The 26,231-nt window shown below is 39.3% G+C and overlaps 1 protein-coding gene and 2 long non-coding RNA genes across 11 annotated transcripts in view; 2 read left to right on the top strand and 1 right to left on the bottom strand.

Moving 5' to 3' along the window:
• Window positions 1-4,835: 4,835 nt before the first annotated feature.
• LOC110052173 (uncharacterized) overlaps window positions 4,836-26,231 on the bottom strand; it is a 28,798-nt gene continuing 7,402 nt past the window's right edge. For 3 of the 9 annotated variants that reach the window (XM_089279284.1, XM_089279285.1, XM_089279283.1), the window contains exons 2-3: window positions 9,827-9,953; window positions 4,836-5,792 (exon numbers count right to left, since the gene is read on the bottom strand). In XM_089279284.1, coding sequence (XP_089135410.1) covers window positions 5,604-5,792; window positions 9,827-9,940 — 303 coding nt within the window. In that variant the 5' untranslated portion in view covers window positions 9,941-9,953 and the 3' untranslated portion in view covers window positions 4,836-5,603. Of the gene's footprint in view, window positions 5,793-9,826; window positions 9,954-11,957; window positions 12,227-14,492; window positions 14,635-18,930; window positions 19,050-19,450; window positions 19,606-23,482; window positions 23,586-25,890; window positions 25,975-26,231 lie in introns of those variants that run through there. The other 6 variants (XM_089279286.1, XM_089279290.1, XM_089279287.1 and 3 more) reach the window with 6 other exon arrangements.
• On the top strand, window positions 10,583-11,832 carry LOC149096913 (uncharacterized). The gene is made up of 2 exons (XR_016204107.1): window positions 10,583-11,061; window positions 11,311-11,832. It is a non-coding gene; the product is annotated as an uncharacterized LOC149096913 (long non-coding RNA).
• Window positions 22,881-24,297, top strand: LOC149096914 (uncharacterized). The gene is made up of 2 exons (XR_016204108.1): window positions 22,881-23,214; window positions 23,792-24,297. It is a non-coding gene; the product is annotated as an uncharacterized LOC149096914 (long non-coding RNA).

Below are 26,231 nucleotides of genomic sequence, written 5' to 3' on the forward strand. Positions count from 1 at the left end.
CACGTAATAGAGCGCGAGCAAAATTATTTCTTTTTTTATAACAACTGAGATAGTTTTTACACGTTCATTATTTAACAAGTGTGATTGAATAGGGTGTAGACCAATATAGAGACATATTCTGTAACGCAACGCAAGGAAACGTTCAGGAAACTTTGTAATTTGTAACGGCTTTTCAATAAATCGAAGCCTATGAGTTTATATAATCCACGTGAGTTTATATAATCTAATTAGTCAAATATTCCCCTATTTTAATTAGTTTTCACTGATCTATGATCTATCGGGAGGATAGACGTTTGGCTGACGATATATTCCACGTTCCTGTGCACCATTTAACAAATAGAGTCCATGTTGCCGTGCTTCTGTTCAGTAATAGATCACAGATGACGTCAAAATGTGGTAAGAACAATACTGTGGCACCGGAGGCGATAGCCTAGTGTGTCACTGATGTTCTTACCGCATTTTGAAGTCTTCTGTGATCTATTACTGGACAGACGGAATCAACTTGTTTTATATAATAAAGAGACAAACCACTACAGTAAAAGTTTTTATTTCAAAATATTTCAACATAACACGAAAGCCGGCCTTTGCCCACTTTGGCAAACATGAAAATTGTAATTTGACGTAGTCTGTTGTCTATGCAAAATGAAGCAATCTCATTGGTTGCTATGAGTAGCAAAGAATTGTGATTGGTCCAGGAAAATCACGTCACTGTCGAACTTGACTCGGGTGTCTCTTCTCGTGGAATGAAAATTTACGGCGAAAACAGGATTGAACTGCGAAATCTACAAATCTTAAAGAAAATGCTGGAAATATCAGGTCCGTTTTTGTCTTAAGAGCAGCCCTGCGAGCCTTGGTGGTTGCCTTGAATATTGCAGGAGTTGAAAAATACGCCCGGAAAACTTGCGGTTGCGGTCAACACTGGACGCGATTCGATTTGAGCTTTGAATGAAAGGAGCGTTAGTGAAGGTGGGAATTTGTGTCTTTCGTGGTTGGTGATTCTCAAATCAGTTGGATATAGTGTCGGAGACACCTTATAGCTATGATACAGTTGGCGTGAGCCATAGTGAGCTATACTTTAATTGCTAGCTGCTATGCCATGAAACGGACTGGAACATTCGCGTAGGAAAGCAAGGTTATGTGTTTATTTTAACTGATTTTAAGAAGTGATGTTTTGAAGTTTCATTCCCGACATCAATCTGTGTCAACAATTATTTTAAGACTGAGAAAAGTTGAATTTTTAAGTAAATTAATCTCATAAACATTTTGTTCATGGGGTTTGTTAAATTCAAGACAAAACAATGGTTTCTTACCTTAAAGGAATTTCAAGACTAAACACTTTTATTCGCTCTCGATTTCTATGCGTGATAGTTGACTTGGGCTGCGCCCTCGTCAACTATCATGAGATAGAAATATCGAGCTAATAATCTAATACAGAAGACGTCAAAATGTGGTAAGAACATCAGCGACACACACTCGGCTATCGTCTCTGTGCCACTTTTTTGCTCATATCACATTTTGACGTCATCTGTGATCTATTACTGAACAGACGCACGGCAATACGGAATCTGTTTCTTAAGGACGGTGCCTACTAAATACAAAGGTTTTTGCGCCAGGTTAGGACCACGCGGAAAACGTAGATCTTTGCAAGGGCTATTGGAATCCACAAAGAAAAATTGGGGTAGCCACGCATTTTTTCGAGATAATTAGCCTTGAATCTAAACAAAAATGCTGACATCAGCATTTCTCTGAAAAAAGAACGAAAGGATATTTCTTTACAAATTTCCTTAGAATTCGCCTTTACATTCAGAAAAGCAAACACATTTAAAAAGATCTTTAAACTACATGGCAAATGGTAACATAAAAACCATTTTTGGTATGTTTGTAATAACAAAATCGTTGCAACAGCGCTTTTAGCGTCTCTGACAGCCTTCCTCTGGTTCAGCTAAAATACAGCCTACATACCTTTTGCTCATAACCAGAACAACCATGTTGAATAGGCTTGCCACTTCCATTTCAAAACATAAAATGTAGCTAGGGGTAACCACGCGTTTTTTTAAGTTATTCACCTTTTTTGAAAACTTTTACGGTGCCCGTTACATTTTTTCTGTCACCTCCCCAGTAAGGAAGACATTTGCGTATCTCGCACTTGTTTTGCGCGCGCACTACGCCATCTGCAGGTACATGTTTACAGTTGGTTTTCAGTATAATTTTCAACAGATAACAGGTAGGTTCTCAGCTGGAAGACGTTAACAGTTAGTGGTTAGCGATATGCTGCTATTCTGGTGTTCCTGGCTTACCTACAGGTTCATTAAACTTGATTTGGTCACAGTGGGAAAATTTTGCTTTCATTTTAGTCGTGTACGTGATAGCGTAGTTGATTGCGTCAATGTCAATCCCAGCGCGCGCGTGACGCTTAAGGTGGCTCACTATAGTTTTACGATCGCACGCGCGCTAAGGACGAAAGCTCAAGTAATCTGCGCGCGCTCGAAGGAAAACGTCAGTGTTTTTCGATATTTTATTACGTCAACATGAGCACAACAAGCAAAACTGACAGTGAATTTTCTCGCGTTTCCTTCGGTGAAATTCCGTAAAACTTGGCTGAGATTGGTAGCAAATATTCTACTTTAGTCGGAGCTCGTTTTTCAGGGAAATTTAAAAGAACAGTTTTTTCGCAGCGGTAAAAGACGTAAATTTGCAAAAATCGAAAAACCTGCCTTTACAAACCCCCACTTTTTTCGTGTTTAAAATTCGTGTCCCGCGGGAAGCGATATGCTGTGAAAATTTTGGAAGATTTCACCGAAGGAAATTCAAGAAAATCGCAACTAAAGCCATAAAAAAGTAAAAAACATATTTGTTTGGGCATTTCTATTTCAAGACTAAAACCAATAATTTTAACAGAGATAATAGTGAAACACTATTTAATCATTGCTTATTAGATGTAATTAGTTTGAGAGGACTGGGTGTAAATACGAATGCAAAAACGGCATTCAAAACATAACACTTGCGCGCGCAACGCCATAAATGATTACCCCATGGAGACACCTTAAACCATGGCTTGCGTGATGCGCAGAACGTGTGCGCACTAACAAAAGTAGGCACCGCCCTTAATTTGAACATTTTATAACGTCCTTAGCCTTCCTTACTTTCTAGGGCGAATAATCAACCAGATACAGTCTGATTAACTATTTACTCAAAGAAAACGAGGGCGAGTAGTTTAAGGACGTTTGCCATTCAACCAAAACTTCTGGAACTTTCGAAACGCTGAAAAATGGTACAAAAATTTCCCTTTCAAGTTTCTGGGAAATCGAGAAAATTCCAGAAATCTCCAGAACCCCGAAAATTTCAGAAATCTCGTGAAGAAATTCAAATGGACAAGCAATTCCTGGTAAGAAATTTGAGAAAATTTGGGTATAGCTCGCGAGCTTGTCCTCTTTTCCGGAAGTTCAGCAAAATGCTGTCACATTCGCACTGGAAATTTTCGGAAATTTAAACCGGGATTTTTGGTCGAATAGAAAGCGCCCTAAGTGTTTAATTAGACACTAGAGGATTGTTTGTTCAAAGCAGACCTCCAATTTTATGCATTGTTAAGCTAAAATCCTGGAATATCTGTATTTGTATTTTGTATTTTTTCTTTCTCCACTTGAATATTTATTTAGTCCTTCCGGAGCTGGCGGGAGGGAGGGGGGACTTCGGGGACCACCCCCCTGTAATTCCTAGAATATTAAGGCTAAGACAGAATCTTGGATGATTTGTAACACATTCAAAAATCCTTCAGGTCCTTAACGTGAATAATGACGTCACATGGCGTAACGATGACATCAATATTTTTGAACAGCCGCCATCTTGGATTCGCCTTCTTGGATTTCTTTATTTTCATCTTAAGCTATTAGCTATTAATAGAATTCTACCTGAACACTAATGCAAATGCTGCAATCTGATTGGCTGAGCCATTGCACCCTATCAGCCATTAGTGTGCAGTGGCTGGAGGTCGTCTTCGAAATAGCGAGGTGCTTTTCGTTTTTCCAAAGTTTTGGAGGAATATTTTGATGCAAATGACTAATTAAAATTCCTGAGATGACTTAAAGACGGGCATTTACGGTTTCGAGACTTTAAAAAACTTGGAATTTCTGAAAAAAATGATGCGCGCGTGCACACAACTGCAAGTTCAAATGACAATTCAATGCAAGCGATCTTTCTAAGGCACGAAGTTTAATAATACGTCGAGAATCTGGAAACTGTTATTTGAAATAAATTTCAGTTAGAATTCTTCTATAAAACAATTAGATTATTCGCTTTCGATTTCTATGAGATGATGGTTAATTCGGCCTTCGGCCTCATCAACTATCACCTCATAGAAATCTCGAGCTGATAATCTAATTGTGAATTAGTATTAATCTACTAGCGTTCTATCATGAATGTCATTCTCTGATTGGCTACGCTACTCACTATCTATTCCGTTGTAGATAGTGAGTAGCCTGGCAGTATGCACTTGTTAACGAACTGGCGGCCTCTTCTTGGCGTTTCCGAAATGTCTGTGAAGAGGATTTAGAAAACAACTTTAAACGACTAGTAGGTTTATACTAAAACAATTAGATTATTCGTCCTCGATTTCTATGCGTGCGACAGAAACCTCGAGCTCATAATCTACCGTAAACACTGGCGGATACGATGCAACTTCTTACTCAAAACTTTCCTTAAAAATCAAGGATGCGGCTTATCTGCAAGAACATTGTTATTGTTTAATAGACAACAGGGGGAACAAATCAGACTCGCGAAATACCCTGAGTTTCCACTAGAAGATTTAAGGGGCAAGCAGTTAGCAGCTCACTTACTAATTTAGTCCTCATTAATACCTTTATTGACCATACATTACAAGTTTGATTACGTTGACAATATGATGACTTGATAAATATGCAGATGCTACTCTCTACAATTTGCTTCAGATATAGTTTACAAGCATAGTGAACGCGTTAAGGCCCAGTTCAGACGCCGAACTTTTCATGAGCCGAACTTAATTCGAATTTGGACCGACCCAAATTATCAAAAGTACACCTGTTGATTCAGACGTCGAACTTAATTCGCCGAACTTTATTTAGTTTAAACCAGAACACATCGAAATGTCAGCGATTTTCAGGCAAAGTAAAAACTGCTTGTAAAATACGTTATAATAATTTAGACATTAGGTTCGGCTCATGAAAAGTTCGACGTCTGAATCAAAGCCGTTCCAAAGCCGAAATTCCCGGCTGAGTTAGGCGGGAAGAACGGCTGGGCCGTTCCAAATTCAAATAGCCGTTCTTAACTGATTCAGACGCCGAACTTTTCATGTGCTTGATTCAATGTATTTGGTTCGGCTCATGAAAAGTTCGGTGTCTGAACTGGGCCTAACTGTCCCTCAAAACTTCCTTCAAAGGTTTCCTTCGATAACTTTTTTCTCATGATTAAAATATGAAACAAACAAAAAACAACTTACAGAAACATATATCAAGAAAAAGCAGAACACAACACCAATGAAAATCTCGAAACTATTTTGCAGAAAAATTAACCACGTAATTAACCACGCTATATGTAGCTGCAAAAAAACATAAATTTCCCGTTCAGTCCTATCAACATTCGCCCAAACATTGTCTGACGCATTCATATCTTCCCGTATAAGGCGTGAGGCTTTTGATCTCCCACTCGCATAAGTATGTAGCACCATACTTCGGGCAAGGACAAGGATTGGCAAGGTCTGGGTCGCATACTGTGCCTGCAATTTTAGGGCAGCCAACATTTCGTTTCTTCAATGCCTCAAGCTAGAGAGAGAACAGTTACAAATTAGAATTAAACCTCACCCCCTCATCAGCAAATGATTGCTAACTCATGAAAAATAACGGACTCAGACCACAAATGTTTTGAAAACGGGCATTTTTTGCCCTAGTTCAGTCACAATTGTTTCCTTCCTCACATTTTTTCTCGCTCGTTTTACATTGCGTGTTGTTAATTTTTGGTTACAGGATAAGCTGGTCCCAGAGCATATTTAGTTTCAAACTTTAAAGACATGTAACATCTCTATATTAAGGACACTCGAACCATGAGCACTTGACAGTTTTTGTACACATTTTTCGGTCACTATCAACTATTTACTAACCAAGAGTGGTCTTTACGCAAAAATCTCAAACCAAGACCTTGCCGTATTGACCGAGCGATAGAGAGGCCAGTTTCGCAAGGCTGAGGTTTGAGATTTTTCCGGAAAGACCGAACATTCGAGGTTAATAAGTAATTTATTACATGGCTTTTTGCTTTGTATTTTTATAAAAGAAAAATTTACTATTTGGTTAACTTTTAGTCCTTCCTAAAAACGCGGACATGATTACAGTAAGTTAACCTAACGTGAGTCCGCGATCCAATCGAAAAACCAACACTTAGTCAGCGGTCAACTTTAAAAACACCTCGATGCGCTTTAAACTTGAGTCCACAATATGGTCACGTGATACTGGTAAGCGGATTTCTTATTTTGACAGGTGTCAATTGACCATATCATGGATGCCCAATATCAAAGATGCATGCCATAAACCAAGGCTGCATGACTTGGTGTTAGCCAAAGTATGGCCGCCAGATTGCGCGATATGGTCGTAGTTCGTCGTGGTCGTCGTCGTAAAACGCACGCGCCTGCGATTCATGCCGCTAGCCATGTTAACCGTCAAAACAGAGTTGCATGGTTTTCTATTTCTATGCATGCATGTGATTCAGTTCCTATAGTTATGGTGCTCCGCTGGGCGGCCCTTCGGGCTGCCGGAGCTCCGCTATAAGTATGGGGATTAAAACCAGCACTTGGTCAGCGGTCAACTTTAAAAGACACGTGATCTTGATAAGCTCTAAACTTGAACCTCCCCTATATGGTCAAGTGATATTGGTCAGCGGATAAGTTTTTAACAGGTGTCAGTTGACTAGGCTGCATGTCCCGGTCAACCCACTAGCTGGAGTATGGCCGCCATGTTGTGCGACGTCGCTGACGTGTGTTGGCGCCCACGAGCAACACTGCTAGCCATGATAACCATGAGAAAATCCACTCATGGGTTTCCTTTTCTTTCCTATATGGGTATGGTGCTCCGCTTGGGGCCCTTCGAGGTGCCGGAGCTCCGCTATGAAAACTTGTTCGTTTGTTCCTCTGCCTTTCCTGCTTGCTCTTTCCAACAATCAATTCCGCATCTTATCCTGTCTATGAGTATTCTCGTTAATACTTTGCCTACGATGGACAGTAGGGTTATGCCCCGCCAGTTCTTACATTCTTAAGATCTGGGATTTTCTCTTGTTCCCATATTTTCTTCAACAGTTTATATGGTTTATTTGTTGAAAGCTCAATGTCTGCCTTCAATAATGCCGCAGTCATGCAATCGATTCCAGGTGCTTTCCCATTTTGTAGTTGTGTTGCTACGTCACTCTCACTTAGTGTTGGTTCACAAGCTGAAGTATCTGCTATCATCTCACTGAGCTAGCTTTCATTATCAACAGTTACAATGTTTGGTGGTTCTTCTCCGTCAAGAACTTCCTTGAAGTGTTCTGTCCATCTTCGCTGCACGTCTTCGTTTCCACTGGCAAGGTTTTCGTTTTTACCTTGTACTGCTCTGCTCTGCATATAGGTCTTTCATCGCAGAGTGTCTTTGTTAGTCCATAGAGGGTCTTCATATGTTGGCTTCGTCCTGCTGCTCCTGCTTCACTGTAATGTTCTTTATCCACCTTTTTTATGCCTGCTTTTGTACTTTTCTTTACCTCTCTATCCTTCTCGGTATTCTTCGCCCCTAGTTGTTTTTTTTTTTTAACTTTTTATGAATGTGTGCTCAGGATTTTCTTATTAATTTTTCCTCTCTGATCTTTCAGGGGCCCGTTTCTCGAAGGTCCCGAAAAGTTTTCGCACCCGGAAAGTCGTAGCAAAATCTCGAACCTTACGATTACAGAGCTTTGTTATTCACATATTTTTAACGTGAAAAGAGGTTCTCTTCATACAAGAAGTTTCAGGCGTATACACCTCTCTGTTTTTAGAAAAAGATCAACTAAAAATGGCTTTTCGGGCCCGAAAAGTTTCCGGGCCTTTCGAGAAACAGGTCCCAGGTCCCATGATTCCTTGCTGATCCATGGTTTCCTTTTCTTCCGTGCTCTACCTAAGACTCCTTCTGCTGCTTCTCTGTATGCCTTCTCCATCACGTGAACCGGAAGTCGAATTTTCTCTTCCATGTCGCGTTTTACAAACTTTTCGTTGAAAACACCAAATTGATAAATAGTCAAATGAAAGCTTTTCATCTCATTGGTGGAGGGTGAGCACACGCCAAAACTAAGAACATAAACTTCTGGTTGATGTCCGCGGTTTAAAAACATCTGCGCTTTAGCTCTCTACAGAGAACAGGTGATTATAAAGCAATAACAGTGAGGCCACCAAGGGGGAGGTACTGACGCCAATTTAGAATAGGCGTGTGTCGCGAAAGTTGTTTAATCCTGACTGTACTAAAAGATAGAAAGTCAAAAACTGATAACCTTCTAAAGGCCCAAAACTGAAAAATGACTTTCAGGCTCTGGCTCTTTTTGAAGCTCATATACCTTCGAAAATCTTCTTTGTTGACCCACTATACTCAACAGATCATGATACCATTTACAAAGGTAGAGTTCCATTAATTTGGGCGCGGTGACCTCATGATTAATGTGTTTTCTTTTTGTGGCACTTAACAAAATAAGTGACGATATTTCGTTAGCTTTTTAGCTTTGGCAGGGAGGCGCGCTAGCCTCACGACTAGTGGCTCGTCTCCGGATCGAGCGGTCCGGAGTGGAGCCCTGGCCGGGGACATTGTGTCGTGTTCTTAGGCAAGACACTTTACTCTCACAGTGCCTCTCACCGCCCAAGTGTATAAACATGTACCGGCGAATTTAATGCTAGGGGTAACCCTGCGATGGACTAGCATCTCATCCAGGCGGGAGTAGATACACTCCTAGTCGCTTCATGCTACAAAAACCGGGATGTAAGCTCCGATCTGATGGGCCACTTGGCCCGTGTACAGACTTTTTTGAGATTTAATTAATCCAGATTTTTTGAAATGTTCATGGACGCTGGAACACACTGAATGCCAAGGGGCCCAGGTTTTGTTTTAATCTGAATGATCCACATATGGACGCGGATTGGTTGAACCGCAATCTGAGAAGAATGGTTTGTCCATAAATGGAACGGGAAATTTCATTTTCGATCGCAAAGTACGGATTTGGCTTGGCTAAGGAAAACAACCAAAATAGACCTTTAATTTTTAGCTTGGGCGGTTTCTTTTCCCACTACAGACAACGTGATATTCTCTACAAAATTCTGCTTTCGCCAATCTAAATTAAAAATAATATTCATTCACATACAGGCGACTATTTAACAATTTGAAGGCAAGAATTCTCAAGAGTATCATTATATGGTCTGCAAAGGGACAACAAACCGCCCAGGCTAAAAAGGTCTATTGCGTTCATATTACGCACGCTCTGATTGGTTAGCTGTACCAGAAGTTTAACATTCACGGTTTTTGAATCTCCCAAACTTTATCTTATATTTGGACCAGGCTATGTAAAACACCGTTGTCGCCAACTTGTTTGCATGTCTGTTTTTTGCTCACAGAAAGGAGGGACAGCAAAGTCAGCGTCTGTCCTGCACTTGTGGAAAATTGAATTTGAACACCATTAAGTGGAGCCAAAACAGGACAGCCAATAACCCATCAGTTACATTTTTTATTCCACCTTCCCACCACCCTCCTTTCATCCTCGAAACCAAACTGAGGGGTCGCCTGCTTGACTAAGTGAGTGGCATCAACAATATATAAAAAATTACCCTTTTGGAGAAGTTGCTACAGTCATCGAGTTGTGGATTGCAGGCGTTGAATGAGATAGCTGCTGCGGCCAGGCAAAAGATAAGTAGGATAGTAGAACTATATTTGTTGGCCATGTCCTGAAAAGTGCTGAAATAAACAACAAAACAGGCAAAAATTAATTAAGGTTAGAGTCGTCTATAATTCTAATAGAAACTATTTCAGAGCTTTGAAGCAACTCCAGGAGTACGTAATGTCATTCAAAAAATACAAGTAAATTTCTAAAGATTTATACAAGATATTGCGCCCATGCACTTGAAAAGTGCTGAAAACAAACAAAACAAACAAAAACATTAACGATGGTTGAAGTCGTCTATAATTCTAATAGGAAATATTTCAGTGATTTGAAGCAACTCAAGGCCTACATTCTAAAGTGTGAAAAATCAGTTAGACAGAGACAAGAAGTTTGAAATAACAGCAACTGTTGCCGAGGATTTCATCATTGCAATTCAACCACCTGGCCCGGACACCGATTTTGTCTAGGACTTAAAGGGCATGTAAACCCAAAAAATGCTATTTTGGGGACCACATAGTCGTTTAGTACATACATGACATCTGCCAAATCTGTAGATCTTTTGTTCACTTTAGCCCGTTTTCACGTTGGAAAATCGCTTCAAAGTTCTAAACATCCGCCATCTTGAATTGCGCAATCTAGCAAATGACGTCACGGGTTTGCCTTTAGTTACGGGAAGTCAAAGGTTTTTCTTGAACACGTTATTAAATAAGCGCATGTTTACATAGTTTCTTTTGGAAAAACACCACATCTTCATTATGGTAAAACGCTGTGTCGTTCAGTTTTGCAGTAATTCGAACAAAACAGGCCATACTATGCATAAGTTTCCAAAAGACGCTAATTTGAGGCGGCAGTGGGTAAAATTTGTTCAATGCGGAAATCGAGCCTAGTGAAATGGGCCGATTTCGTAGAGCCGACGAAGCATTCGGTTATTTGCAACATTCATTTTTCTCCGGATTGTTACGAAAAAAGTTTCATGGTAGAAATGGGGCTGAGAAAGCAAAGTCCTTTACTTTCTGGTGCTGAACCGACGATACAGTCTCCAGCAGTAACAAATTCTTGCGACAAACGAAAGCGCGCTAGCGGCCTATCCAAAATGAAGGAAGCGAACAACCGGAAATGGCTGCCAGTACCGATAAAAGGCCTAGAAGAAGTAGAGCTCTTCAAAAGCTTGAGATTAATAGGGTAAGTAGTCAACCACTTTATCTGCTATTCTTCGCAACACAGATAATCTCTGCTTCCTTTGAAAAACCCTACAAAGAAACAGCAGTAGAACAATATGTGTCACGCTTGCACATCATTGAGTAACTAGAAAGGTAATTACGGCAAACCACGTTTGTGTCTTTGTATACGTTAAGCCCATTGCTGCCAGTGCTGTAACATATTTTCAATAATTATAATGTAAATTAGCAATCACCTTCTTATCACTCACAGGGTTGGTGGCTTCAACCCAGTTTACGTGGTGCCAAAATCGGCTGGAAAGGTGCTTCGGATCTTGTTTACAGCACAAGATGGCAGCACAACTCGGACATGTTTACCAAGATAACCCCAGCACCAACGAACAAGCTGCCGATAGGCAATGTATCGAAATCTCCTACACGAAAAGTACTGAGAAATAACTATCTTTATTAGTGTTGTACTAAAATAAAACCAGTTACGGCAGAGGTAAATCTGACAATTGAACCGCGATAGTAAAAAGTAAACATACTCGTTTCCTGTGTGAATATCTGCGCCGTGCTGCTGCCTGAATGCGTAATAAGCAGTTTCAAGCACCCAAACATCAAGACAGGTTGACTGAAATCCTGGATGCTAGGTAATACATTTCATTTGTATTTCTGGCCTCTGATTTTCTACTTTTTGCCAGACTTATCCGATTTCAGCGCAGCAAACACTTTCGTGAGCAGTCGGCATTGGCTGACATACTTGACACTCGCACCTTTTAATGCACCCAAGAAAGGTCGGGAAAAAAGACAACAACAAAATTTGGTGAGCTTCTATTTGCGTGCTAATCTGACTATGCGCCGGCTTCAATTGATGTTCATCTGCTAAAAATGTAATTTAATTGCAAAATGATTAAATACCAGTCTGTGCTTCCAAGACGGTCTGAGTTGTTGTCATCTGGTTCTGGGCTGGCTTCTTGTTAATCACTTTGTCGGACCTTTCGTGGCTCAAATTGATACGGACGAGGCCCAGATTGTTCCACAGCTACAACTGAATTTTCTACATCACTATCATACAAATTCACCTAATTCGAATCGCTGTCATCCGATAAAAGATCCTCCGAGCTACTCCCACTTTCCCGATCCGCCATAGAATTCTCATATGGAATCCCTATTGCGCAATGTTTGTGTTCCACCGCTTACGTCACGGCAGATGGCCATTGTTTTCACCGGAAGTGGATTTTTTTCCCGTAAAAGCTGTTTTTCTCCTTAACGAAACCCAAACGAGCAAAATAAATGCCAAATTCGTTTTCTTCGTTGCTGTTTGCGTCGAATAAGAAAAAACTTGTATTTTTGGGTTTACATGCCTTTTAATTAAAGATTAAGGCCAAAGATCCGGGAAGGGGGCTCCCATATAAAAAGGGCAGGGGTGCTTGTGGGAATTTTGAAAAGAACCGCTGAGAGGTACCAAGATCCTGTTTTGTGGGCGTGCCTTGAAATTTTTTTCACCCCTAAGAGGTACCAAATTCTGGGACAAAATGAAAAATCTGTTGATTTTCAAATATCTCCTGTCTTATTTTTGTCGGCTGTACACCCTAAAACGTACTGCAAAAGCTCCCGCTGTGGACCTTTGAGGCTGAACACCTTAAGCAGCTTTAAGAGATACCAAAACCGTTTTTATAGACCCTAAAAGGTAGGACAAGAACCCCCGTCCTTTTTACATGGGAGTACCTCCCAGGCCGATGGGTGGGGGGGGGGGGGGTTAAAGAACAGAGGAAAAGTTTCCAATCCTTACGGCTTTACGCTGAAAGAGATGTGTTTTAATTAATCAAAGACTGGGAAAACTAGTGGCATTCTTAGATTTATTCCTTTGGAATCCCCAGGGTAGAAGGAAGCGAGGGCACCTAAAACAAAGCTGGAGAAGGTCAAACCACCACAGCTGACCCAAAAAATGGGGCGAGTTTGTGGAAGACCTTTGCTACTTTAAGGGCCAACGGGAATAGTTTCGATCATTGTAACCGACAATCTTGAACAAAAGTCTAGGGACAAATATGTACTTTTGGCCCTTTTACATACTCGCCAGACGCGAACACAACTTCACCTGACAGCCTGAGACAATGTTGTTTTCTTTTTGTGGCATTTCACAAAATAAGTGACGATATTTCGTTAGCTTTTTAGTTTTGGCAGGGAGGTGCGCTAGCCTCATGGTTAGTGGCTCGTCTCCGGATCGAGCGGTCCAGGCTTGAGCCCTGGCCGGGGACATTGCGTTGTGTTCTTGGGCAAGACGCTTTACTTTCACAGTGCCTCTCTGCTTATTTACATTCAAAACAATACATTAAATCACTTACAGCTAATTACAAACATTACTTAAGGTACTTACAATACTGGTACCGACCATCTTAATGCTGCGAACTTAAGCCTGCGATGGACTAGGGGTGAGAAGATATACCCCTAGTCGCTTCATGCTACAGAAACCGGAATACACTTCGGCCTGATGGGCCACTTAGCTCGTATGCAGACTTAACCTAATAGCTTTGGCTGAAACCGGAAACGAAACATAAGCACTGGGAGACTGCTTTCTTTATCGAACAGTAAGTACATTGCCCTGTTGGAAAAAATTCGCCATTTTGGCAAGATGCCAATAATGCACCCAAGGTTGAGACTGAGGTGAGAAAAATCAATTTGTTATAAACATTTGATTGAGAGCGCACCTGTGCTCTAAACGCTTTTCTCAAAGCAAAACAGGTGGGTGTTTATGAATGCGCTAGTGACCAATTTACAGCAACAAAATTTTTGTATTCAAAACTGAATTTTAAGGGGATTTCAGGCTCATACCGTCTAGAAATAGAGGATGGTTTGTCCTGTGACCCAAATAGACTTTCTTCTTTCAAGAACAGTGCAAGTGTTCAGGTGAATCTAGTACTATTAAGACAGTCATAAAAAGATTCCTCTTCCAACATTAGCACCTAAATGGATCATCAATCCTTCTTTAGACACTAACCTTCGTCACGGTTGTATGCATAAAGGTAAGTAACCTCAGAGAAAGGAACCGATTTGAGAAAACTGACTCCAAACGATCCTTCCACTCCGTTTAAGGAGATAGGACGAGATTTCATATATACTCAATATGACCTTCTCAGTTAGCTGTCTACAGCTTAGCTATCCAATAAGTGAAAATTCAGCTTAAACACACGTGTAAATTGTCGAACTTACAATCGTATCGTTGCTCACATCACTAGGACTAAGGGAAACTCGAAGTTCGCCTCGAACGATATATCTGTGAACTGGGGGACACTTCCAAGCAATTGATTCGGGGAATATCAAACTCCCTTGCTTACGAGCAGGACTTTCTGTTTTACATTTTACAAATGTGAAAGTAGCAGCATGTTAATGGAACCTAGAATGGCTTTTAAACCCATATATAAATTATCTGACATAGAAGATGTATTATCCTACCGCGTTTTCTTGGCGGTTGCTTCAAAAACAATGGCCTCTAGGCAAACTTCAGCACAGTTGCGGGTATCACTCCTTGCGTCGATCAAGAAAATAGCGCTCTATTTATGCATTCATAAATGAAACTTCTGCCTTGAGGGTCAACGGAAACAAATGCATATTAAGCATGCAAATGTTATTTTCGCTTGCAAGAAATCGTTTTTAGAAAAGTAAATAACTCGTACAGTAAACCGTTCTTTGATTGGGTACACGACTTCTTCTCCAAATTTTGGGAAGGTTTCAATGTCATTACTGGAGAATTAACTCGCAGTCGATTAAAAGTGTTTAGTAAGGTCAACCCACAGTTTGCTCAACTAAATTCTTAAAATCTATATTGTACAGTTTTTAGTTCTACCTTATTTATTTGTGTCCAATTGTAAATGACAATGTTTGCCTTAGTGAAGGAAATGTGATCTTTTTTGGCGATATGATAAGATTGTTGGCGGTATGACCAGCTGCTGTGTATTCCACGCAACATTTTAATTAAAAACTTCTTTCAAAAAGATTACTTAGATTGAACTTTTTTAATACAAAGTGAATATAATATTACTGCTTTTTTAACATTTGACATACATTTGACTTACTCTCAAATCACCCGTTCACAAGGGAAAATGACATTGCATCAGTCGTTTCAAAACTTACCAATAAAACTCCACCAAAAGTTAGAAAGGTGCGTGTTTGGCAGGAGAGTATGTATATATATGTGTACATATTTTTTTTCCGAAAATTAGTACACAACAAACTGAAAACACTAGAAATATTTCCGTGCATTGAAATAACTGTAGATTAACTCGCCGTTGTCAGAGTGTGTTTATCCAGCCAGCTTTTGATAGATTAAAGTGTCGTTCCAAATATTTAATGGTGTTTCAAAGAGAACTGCAGTCTGTAAATAGTCGACGCAATATTGCATACGTAGTTTACTTTGATAAACAGTTAAAAAAAGATTTTTATCAAAATGTAACGAAGTGCCGGGCTCTATATATAAAAAAAAGAAATTTCCTTTCGAAGGCGGCATTCTAAAGGGGCGCAAAATTTCCGCTGTAGGAACCGTAACCTTTATACAATCAATGTTAAGGGCCAGACAATAATACAGCTGATGATTCCAGAGATCAGTTGAAAGGCCCCGCAGCGGATGTTGAATATTGAAGCATATTTGATAGCTTTCGCTATCATTTGAATCGCATGCCAAAACAATACAACTCTGAAAGGCACAAAAGATCATTGACGACAGTTGGTTTGAATTTATGTACATGTAGCAAAGCTTATTCTAAAATCTTGGTAAACGTAACTTTATAATAAAAGGCTTATCTGTCTCGTTTCCATTAGTTTTGTTGCTGAAATACAAAACACAACAAACCACATAAAGTTAAAAACATAAATGCTGTTAAAAACCTTTGTCATTCCAAAGTCTGGGTAGCGTCACCGCATATGGAAGTTTTGATTCGATTCTCAGGCTTTTCATTCCATTTCCGTTACAAACTTTAAACAAGGCTATGTTACCATATCATCGTAATGAGAACAATAAATATTGCATGGGATATAAATTTAGGAGGGAATTCGTCAACGTTTTTAATTCTAGACGATTCACGTATCTCGAGAAGAACCAAGTTTGCTTTATACCACCATATTAACTTGGATTTTTTTTCAGTTTTAAATAAATTTGCTTCGATTTAAAAAAAAAAAATTCATATTTCGATTCATGTTATCACAAAGTGGGTCCCCTATGTATATTTTTTTCTGTGCTCTTAACGCTTGGACTTAAGATAAACGCGAGATAATGTATTGGACTGCAGTGTATGATTTTTGATTGAAATAAATAGCAACAACTTTCGTTGAGATTATGAGAGTTGCACAAACACAACCAGAATGTCAATATTTATTGCTTAAAGTTTTTCTTAATGTACTGTTCTTCTCTCTTCCGTGGAATTCGCCGATGAAGTTCCAGATTTGTTCAGTTTATTTTCAAGTTTCTTGCAAAGACTTTAAGAGACTTAACATTTGTACATCGTGTACTACAATCAGAGACTTCGTTTCTATATCATTGAATATTCCTTAAGCAATATTTCTTAACCTGTTCCGACCGGTATCCAAAGGAGGGGACAACAGCGAAAACCGGAGAGTAATTTTAGAACGGGTTGACTTTTTGTGATCTTGTGTTGTATTTTCCACATGTAGGCGTTATCTAGACAAGATTGCTCGTCTTAAATTTGGATTTAATTTGTTTTCAACTTTCCACAACAAGTTTGCGTGATAAGCAGCGGCGACGTCGGGGATCGAGGCAAAAACTTGACAACTGACAGAGCAACGGAAGCAGCGAAAAGTAAAGAAACCGCAACAATATTGAGTCATGTACTCCGCCATTCATGTGGACCGGACAACAGTATATTTATATTGACGTCGAAAATTTGCTACGATTTCCGTTGTAAATTATCTAAACTTTTTAAAAATCGTTTTGAGCTGAAAGTCGCCACAAACAAAGCCTTCGGAAGTTGGCTTAAAACATGATGATCGGCACGTAAATTATTTAGAGTAGTCTATTTGTCTCCAGTCTAAGTAAAATTGTCCATTTTGCTCTTATTCCCGCTAGGTGACAAAAAAACTACGTTGCAACTGTGATCATTTTTTAAGCATTGTTCGAATGTACTTTGGGTCCGCATTATGGTGGACTCCAATTTAAATTTTACACATTGACAATTTCAATCATTATCTTTCTCATATATTAACATTCTCTTTGGTTTCTCTGTTATTGCGATCTGATGTCAGTAAATCTGCATGGTGGGATTTTTATGCTCACACTTTGTTTCCATTATGCTCCAAAATTTATTATCAGTCTTATAGCAGAAGGATCGTCCACGTCATTAAAACTGTAAAATCTTAGCATTATCTAAAACACTTCTCTTACAACAATAACAAAGATCGTGTAAAATCGATAACAGATGTCCATGTTTCCAGACTACATTGTCGCTTTTGAGATATATCGTTTTCGTATTTACGAAACTTTACAAATCCCATTATTTTTTTTACATGGCCTTAAATAAGAATAATAGTTTAGGACAGCTTGCCATAATGTTATAGGCCTTTTGTTTGGCATTTTTGGTGCATCCTCTCTTATAGCTGACTCAGCACCGTTTCAAATCAAAGAACTATATATTAATGACGCCACCACTAGCTACGATGAATTTTGAATTTAGGAATTTAACTTTCTTCGCAACAGTTTATCGAAAGACCGTTTCCTTACAGTTTTAAATTGCTCCTCCATTCATTCTGCGTTTATTACATTAGAGTAGTATATCTGGGTCTCTATGCACCCAGTTAGATTTATTCTCAAAGCTAAGTAACAGAAATTTGTATGGGAATATGTGATCTCTAGGCTTCTATATTTCGTTTTTAATTGAGTAACACTTAAGCTTTTTTTCACTCAAAACAGCGATCGATCGACAACCGAATTCTCCTCAAGACATGAAGCCAAAGTCAAACATTCGATCCAGGAGAATTCATGAACTGATAATCAGTAAAAGAAAATAAATAAGATTATTTGCAATTTGATGAACACCGAACTGAACAAGAAAAAAAAACATTTCACTCGTCAGAACCCCGTTCTATTTGTATTGTTGGTATTTTGGTAACGTCGATTGAAAATTAAAATAGTCCTATAACACTAATAGAAACCTTGTGCCTCATGTTGTATTGTACTGAAAAATATATTCAACGCTGGAAATATACCTACAAATTATTTTAAAAATCCCAGTACTATGGTTCAAATCGACTTTTTTCAATGTATTTTAATAGTAACCACGATTTTTTAGAATTCCTGCTAGCTAAATGAAAATTAATCAACTTCCTTATTTTGAATAATACAAAAGAAATTTAAAAACAGGTAAAAGACCAAACTGCGAAAAATCATTTTAACAACCACGTCTTGGATACTGATTCTCGCGAGCAGTTTTAGCACGTTACGTAGATTTTTGAAAATGGATATAGCCGTTAAATGTTCATCCGCTGACAATTCGTCTAGATATGCACATATTAAAAAACTTACTCTCGACTCTGCGATGCTCGCTAGGTCTTCGTCTAATTTTCCAAAATTTTATGACAAGAATGAAATTTACCGAGGCTAAATAAAACGGGTCATTTAGACATCGATATACTAGTCCCCGAAGATCTTTCCAAAAAATCCTTTGGCGCCAAAACTGGGGCTTCAGCGGCCCAGGGAAACCAATGTGAAAATGACACCCCGTTGTGAAAACAGACCAAGATGGACAGCAGGGTCTCGGAGGACTGAAATCTTATGACTGATCGCGCAATCCCCCATGGACTCTTATACAATCGTCAAACAGTACGTCCTAGTGATCAAATACTTATGCGCCTGTTTTTAACGAGAGACCACTCGGAATACACTTACTTGACTTGCAATAAAACGCCCGATTATCGTTCTGCCGAAGAACTTCTTTGCTCCGCCGAAGTAAATCGTCGACGAGAACGCAGTTTCACTCTCTCATTTTATTTTCTCCGCTCGACGCAATCCGATTTAGTTTGCATAAGACTAATCCCTGGTTTTGTATTTTCCTGGAAACGTTAATGCAGTGGAAACACGCTAAGATGTTGAGCTTAAAAGTATACAAAGGATAGCTTTATGACGATGCAATGTGTTACGAGTGAAGTAATATATCCAAACAATGCAAAAAGTACCATTTCCTGAATTTCGTTTCAGTTCCTTCCGATCAGTAAAAGGATCAATATGAGCAGTGTTTATAACCGTTTCATGACGAGATAAGAACAGCAAAATAATAATAATAATAATAATAATAAAAATACAATCGAGGCCACCAAACGCGAAATCCAATCCGGGTTTATTTGATTTCGGCTCGTAGCTGAATATCAATTCAAACGCAATAGAAAGTGCACACATTGCTTCTACTTACCTAAAAACGAAGGTGAAGAAGCACAAGAAATTACCCGCTGTTTTTTCCGCTCTTGTTAACGGTACCACTACCGTTTTATTAATTCCGCTGCGCTTTTCAAAAGGCTACACATGCATCGCAAAATGAACTAAGCGCCATTTCGTCTTTCAATGCACATTCATCACTTCACGGTCAGCTCGTACAATTTGTTGTCAATGGAGAATTGACGTCCCCTTAGAGTATGCAAAACCGTCCAATGTATATCTGTCCTCTTTATTGCTCTATTAATAAACCGCCTTCTACGTTTTCATGTTGTACACGGCCTTTCGGACTCTGAATTTTGAGACATTTTCTAAATTTAAGAAGCTTCTAAGCCCAAAGGCAGTACAGTATTTATTTGAAACATTTTTTTTCAGCGTTTGAGGTCAACTTCTGTTTCTTAAGGTCGCGGCAAAGTTACGCGGCCGTGGGCGTCTCTAGGCGGTGTAAGCCAAATTCATAGAAAACTAACGTCTTCTTTACAGGAATCGCTTGCACACGTTCCCCAGGTTCCCTCGCTCTTTCTTTATTTATCAATCCGTTGTAAAACTCAATTTTCTACCGAAAATACTCAAACAAGGCCATTCTCCGTCTTGTTTATTCTCTGAGAGTTTCAGGAGAAGCCGTGGGTGGACACTAAGTTTCGCGGAAACAAAACCCACCGATTCGGAAGACCTGAAGGCAGACTTTTTAATGCTATATCATCTTTCATATCGGCTTGCGGTTTGCAACTAAAAGAAAAGCCCTCGGGCTTGCCTGACAACAAATTCTGGTTCGGGAAATGGTTAACTTTCATTAGTGGTTATAATATATATTCACGATATATTAAGCTGAACTAGAGGTTACAAATTTTTAGTGAAATGCTGCGAGTAGATACTGGGCCTTAATACAGAATACAATAATACGAGTTTTAAACTGAATAACAGCATAACAATAACAACAGAAAATTTAGTGGATAGATCTTTACAATTTGCACTTCAATAACCATAAATTCGAACTGGAAATCTATTGAATAGATACAAATACCCGTTCTTCATGATATGTATCTTTGAACAACAATAACAGTTACTTCAAACAGAATATACACCATACTAAATGTTCACAAATGCATGAATTCTTAGCGATCGCATTTTAATAACTCTAACAATGATTTCAAACAAAAAATCTACTGAATGGATACAATTATGATAACAGGGTTTGGGTTTGCACGTCAACTGAACAAAAACGATAATTTCACGCAGTGAATCTAATGAATAGATACATACGCGCGAATATGGAGATAATCGGCGCGTGTTGCGGGTCGCGGGTAAATTGTCGCGGGTCCAGAAAATTGTCGCGGGTCCGAAATAACAATGACAATAACAATAACCATAGAAACATTTTAAAAAATACATATTTCGTATTTTCAATAGCTTGAAAATAAGCGGATAATAAATTTTACAATTTCAGTTTATATGCGCCCTTTTCCGCGCAGTGGGTATTTGAGCGGGGAGTTAAATGCGAAAATTGATTTGAAGTCCTCTGAAATGGCTGGAAATGAATCTAAAATTAACAAACGTAATGATAATTTTAATAATTATTTTAATTGCTCCTTGTTTCTGATATCTATGTATTCGTCATATGATAAAAAAAGAAACCACCACGAATATCTGAGACTAAATCGCGAATGACATAATTTGAATCTCGTGAAAAGTGGGGGCAAAAGCCCTCCTTGCCCCTTCCCCTGCGCGGTGCCTGCCTTGTACCTTCAGTACTGGACATACCTCAGTCTGTCACTCTGCGACAGATGCCACTGATACGTTTCAGTGTCGAAGAATTCAATTTTTAGAACTCTGTTCCCTCGTCTTTTTAAACTGTATACAGTTGTCTATATTTCGTGGTGTCGGTCAGTCCAATTTCACGTTGATCACCTGAATCAAGAATCTCTCCTTCAGTGAAAGAAAAAGCAAAGCCGGAGACAATTTCCACAACCACGTGGAGTTGGCGCTATCTGGAAATATATTTTTATTTCAGAATCTTGCTGTATACTATACCAGTCTACTGGTTCTGAGTTGCTGTATAAAGTTGTCTATATTTCGTTGCAGCGTTCAGTCTTATTTTACATTGATCACCCGTGTCAAGAATCTCTGCTTCAGTCTTCCTGCATAGTATAAGAGGGGGTAAAGCCGGGGATAATCTTCCTACAACCACGCGCGTGGAGTTGGCGTTGTCTGGAAATATTATTATTATTATCTTTTTTAGAATCTTACTGCATACTAGAAAACAATAAAAGTTCAATTTTTCGGACCCGCGACAATTTACCCGCGACCCGCGACACGCGCCGATTAGATTATCTCGCCAATATGAGTTCTTAGCCAAAACAAAAACTAACTTCAAACAGCAAATCTGCCTGATAAGGCAACTCAACAGTGATTCAGCCCAAACAAGCGAACCTTTTGTTTGTACCCTTTGGTCTCACTAAACCAACGCGCCGCAGTGGACAGATAATTCAGCATGATTCAGAGGCAATATCTATGTTCAGGAGAGCGTGACGTTGTGTTACATGTACCTTATTTAGGACTGGGTTACAGGGATCAAATATCAAGTCCTTTTACGTAGTTCCACGCGGTTTTTGATCGTGCAAGTCGAGGATTCACCATGGAGGTTTTTCCTAGTCAAAATAAAGTCAAACGTTGAGTTTAACCGCGGATTTGTTGCGTCGTTCTCAACAATCTATGTAAGGGATGGATAAAAGTCGATCTCCTTCGGCAAGAATCTCAGGTCTACCATGAAAGCAGTTTGGTGTTCGATAGACAATTTCTGAGCACATAACAACGTTGAAAAACTCATAAGAGAGTATTGTCTTCCACGTGAAATAGTGTCACTAAATCGTTCGTGATCTTGGCCCAGCAACAGAGAAGTTTGAGTCTTCAGGCAAAGCAGTGACACCACTTGACACACGCATGCTCCAAATCAAGATTCAGGTAGTGTGCCATACTCCTGAGGGCTCACAGCAAAAAGGAAATCACGGATCATGAGGAAGCTAAGCTGGGAAGCTAAGAGTGTAGTCAATGATGACAATTACCAGGCAACGACTTCCTCCATTTCTGTCTTTTACTTTACTTCCATGAATTCATTTTTAGACCAAACTTGGTGATTTAATGCAGATTTTCCAAGTAGAACTGTTATTTCTGAGTATAAGAGATTTTCACTTAGGCCCGGATCGCACTAGAACCAATTTTGTTTCTCTAAGTACCAAATCTGTCAACAAGTAGCGTAAAAAAAGTGCAACCCCCAGTTTCAAAAACTTGCAAATTTTTAGCCGAAGTGCTGTCTCGGAGGCTTCCAAGTTTTGGCAAAGCAAACAGTTTTGTTGTTTTAACCATTAAACTGTCATTTTTTTAAACACGTCTGGATAAAATTACGGCGAGAAAATAACTTTGGTCGACCAGTTTGCCGCGTGAGATGGCGGGACATAATCATTTTTTCCGGGTCCATCTGATGCTTTTCAGTCACAGTTATTTCAATGGAAACGAGGAATATGAACCGCGTTTTTCTTATTCTTATGACTCGTACCCTGGATCTGGTTACTGGCGGTAATTTGAAGAGATGGCTTCAGCGAGACAATCTCCTTCGATCGCAAGTGGCGCAAGCAACAACACAAACGCGAGCCGAAAGCAAAAACTGCTTGTCCAATTATGGGCCGAAAATGGGACGAGTTGCTGGAGAGCGCAGAGTCAAGAACGTGTAGCGTGGAGAACAATCTGGTTAGAGTTAAACTCTCGCATGAAATCTAATCAAATACTTAATTGAGAAATATAGATCTTGTGACATATTTCAATCAGTAACCTTTTGGTTCAAACATGTTTGCCTGATGCGTCCACTGCCAAAACTTGGAACTTGCGAAATTTTTGCCAATCTTTTTCCTCGCCAAAAATTGGAAATATTTGAATTCGCTCTGGTGCAACCCTTAATTTCCAAAACCCGTCTCTAAAGAGAATTCCCCCCGACATTATTCTATGTTGTCTAACTCACCACTGAAAGGATTTTCGGCGATATTCACTTCCTCAGAGGTAGATACGGTGTTGTTTTGACTCTCCTGCGCATTTGACTACGCAAAATGTATTTGTCAACACAGCTTGTAAGAGGTGTCATGAAAAGAAAAACATTTTGTTTCAGTGAGAAGGTTTTGTCAAGTGAAAATATTTTCTGACTTTTGACTGCAATGAAACATGACATCAGGTGAAAAAAGTGTCGTGTTATCAATAAGCTACCGAATAAGGAACGCCAATCTGTTTATGACTGAATATGTGTGAAAGCCATTTTTAAATTCAATCTCTACAGTAATTTTGTGGAAAACAAAAGAAGTGGATCACTGGACTAGTGGAACAGAGGAACAGTCAGTCGAAAGAGATCATGTGATCTTTAAACGAATTCTCAAGACTTGTATCATACAACTACAAATGAGCCGGAACCCGACAGCTGTGCGGAGAATTTGTGTCTTGATATGAGGCCTGAAGTGCTGATGTTTGCGTAACAGACCAAGGTATTTACACTTTTTTTACAAGCCCACACAAACACCGGCCCCACATAAACGATCTCCATGGACAAATAAATATTTCACAATAACTGTCTCATTTTTCGCGCGCTGATTGGCTCATCTTTATCATCGATAAGAGTACAGACGGATAAAATTTTAATTTATGCAAGCTGTTCAAGTTCAACTGTCAGCTGTCAAACTGTCGACTTTTTAACCAAGGAGATTTTATGGACTTTTTTAAGTAGCCAATCAAAAAGCGAGAAAAGCTATTGACAATGTTCTCGTCATTTTGAATAAAATTCACTTATCTTTGCTTACGGCAAGTTTATGGCGTCCTCCCCTCCCCTCCCCCCCCCCCCCCCCCCATTTATTCCCGGCATTTGGCCATTCTGGAGTCTTATTATCGAAAAAAACAAATTGACGTCAGTTTTTTTATCCGTCTGTCCTCTTATTGATGATGAATTTCGTCATATCATTGTCAAAAAATGACGTCAGTTTGTTAACTATCACAAATGATGACAAACTACATAATTTCGAAGCACACCTAAATTTCTGTTCTGTAAGGATATATTTTGGAAGAATATCGAAGCTGAAATTTGTAATGATAAACAAGAGGCTGGGATTTTGAAAAGAATATAATCTTACGTGATAAAAAGTTGTAAATACAATAAAATTACATGTTTTTAATTAAACCGTATAAAATTCTTCCTTTCTTTAAACGGAAACAACAAACTCAGCACTAGCCGTATGTTCGACGTTAATAACATTTTTGCAAGAAGTTGTGTGTCATATCAAGCTTCATTGTCTGCAGGCTGGCTCCAACATTACGTCAATGCCATCAAAGTCGTAATAGGACAGACAATATGACGTTTTATCGGCAAAATCCTTTTTGTCTTCTTTATATCTAATCTAAGAATATTCACAAGACAGGCAGAAAAATAAGAATATTCAGCCTAGACCGGACAAACAGTATTCTTAAGGAAAAAGGAAAAGAGCGTAACAGAGTTTTAGAAATTGTGAACCTATGGGGACCAAATGTTAAGTTCTGCTTATATCGTGCCTTTGTGACCCAGGAGTAAGCAGAAGGTATTTATAACAAAAGCCAACTGAACTGATGGACTTTCCGGGTTCCATTCCAGTGAAAACAACAACAAAGCAAGGCATTGTCTAAAACTGTCTTCATCATTTCGGCAAGGGGGAGGCTATTTTGCGAGCCTGCGAGCCCGAGCCTCGAGCCGCGAGCCGCGAGTCTCTTTTTGCGAGCCCTGAAAGATTTCCGCGAAGATGGAGAACGAACGGTCTATGAACTTGAATTTGGTCAGGAGAGTGAAACGAAAACCAGAGTTTAAGAGGTAATACACTGCCATCTGTATTATAAATCGCCCCATTCTGTTTGCTCGAATGGTGTTTGAAAGGGATGAATGATCTTAACGCAAAATATGCCCCTTATCATTGTCAGCCGCATTGGTGGGAAACTTGAAGTGGAGTCAGCTGGGAATGAACACGTCGCTCGCGCTCAGCAATTTTATTCGGCAAAAAAGTGCGACGTTTAAATCAAATCAGTCGAACTTATTGATTCGATTCGACTAAAATTAGCATTTGATTCGGCGCATGTAAAATGCGACGTTTAAACCGGGCCTTACCGACAAAACGAAATTGTTGTCGTTGCGAACACTTCGGAAGAATCTATAGTGATAAAAATATTTGATTCCGTCAGATTATGCAATCGAATAACGACAAACCAGATCGACTTAAAAGTACGATTTTGCATAAATGCCTTCACACGTCTATCTAGATAAGCTCCTCTCCGAAAAATTATGAGGTCAGCTGTATATATTCAATATCTGACTACACGGAACACGTATCACATATTTCAGTTCTAGCCAGTAACAGTTAATCTTACCGTACTATGGCCGAGTACCTAACACAGTTTGGCTTCGACACCGGACAGAGTTAAGTTTCACTGCCCCTCTTTGATTTCTGTAATTAATTTTAGCAAACAAGTTTTATTTTCCTGGTTGGTATTGCCCGAGGCGACGTAATAAACGTAAATAAACATTCTGAAAGCTCTTTTAACATCTTGTCAACACTGACGAGCTTTCAAAACAATTTACATTTCCGTTCAAGACGGCTGATGAGAATCTAAAATCGTGAAAATAGCTTTCGAGCCTGATTCTACATAATCAGATAGAATTTTAAAATGGGATCCATTTGAAAGGGTTCGGTGGTTTTTGGCAGCTTTGG

Source organism: Orbicella faveolata, unplaced genomic scaffold, assembly GCF_042242905.1.
Source record: "Orbicella faveolata isolate gen_17 unplaced genomic scaffold, um_ofav_v1 contig_47, whole genome shotgun sequence".
NCBI classification, from domain to species: domain Eukaryota; kingdom Metazoa; phylum Cnidaria; class Anthozoa; order Scleractinia; family Merulinidae; genus Orbicella; species Orbicella faveolata.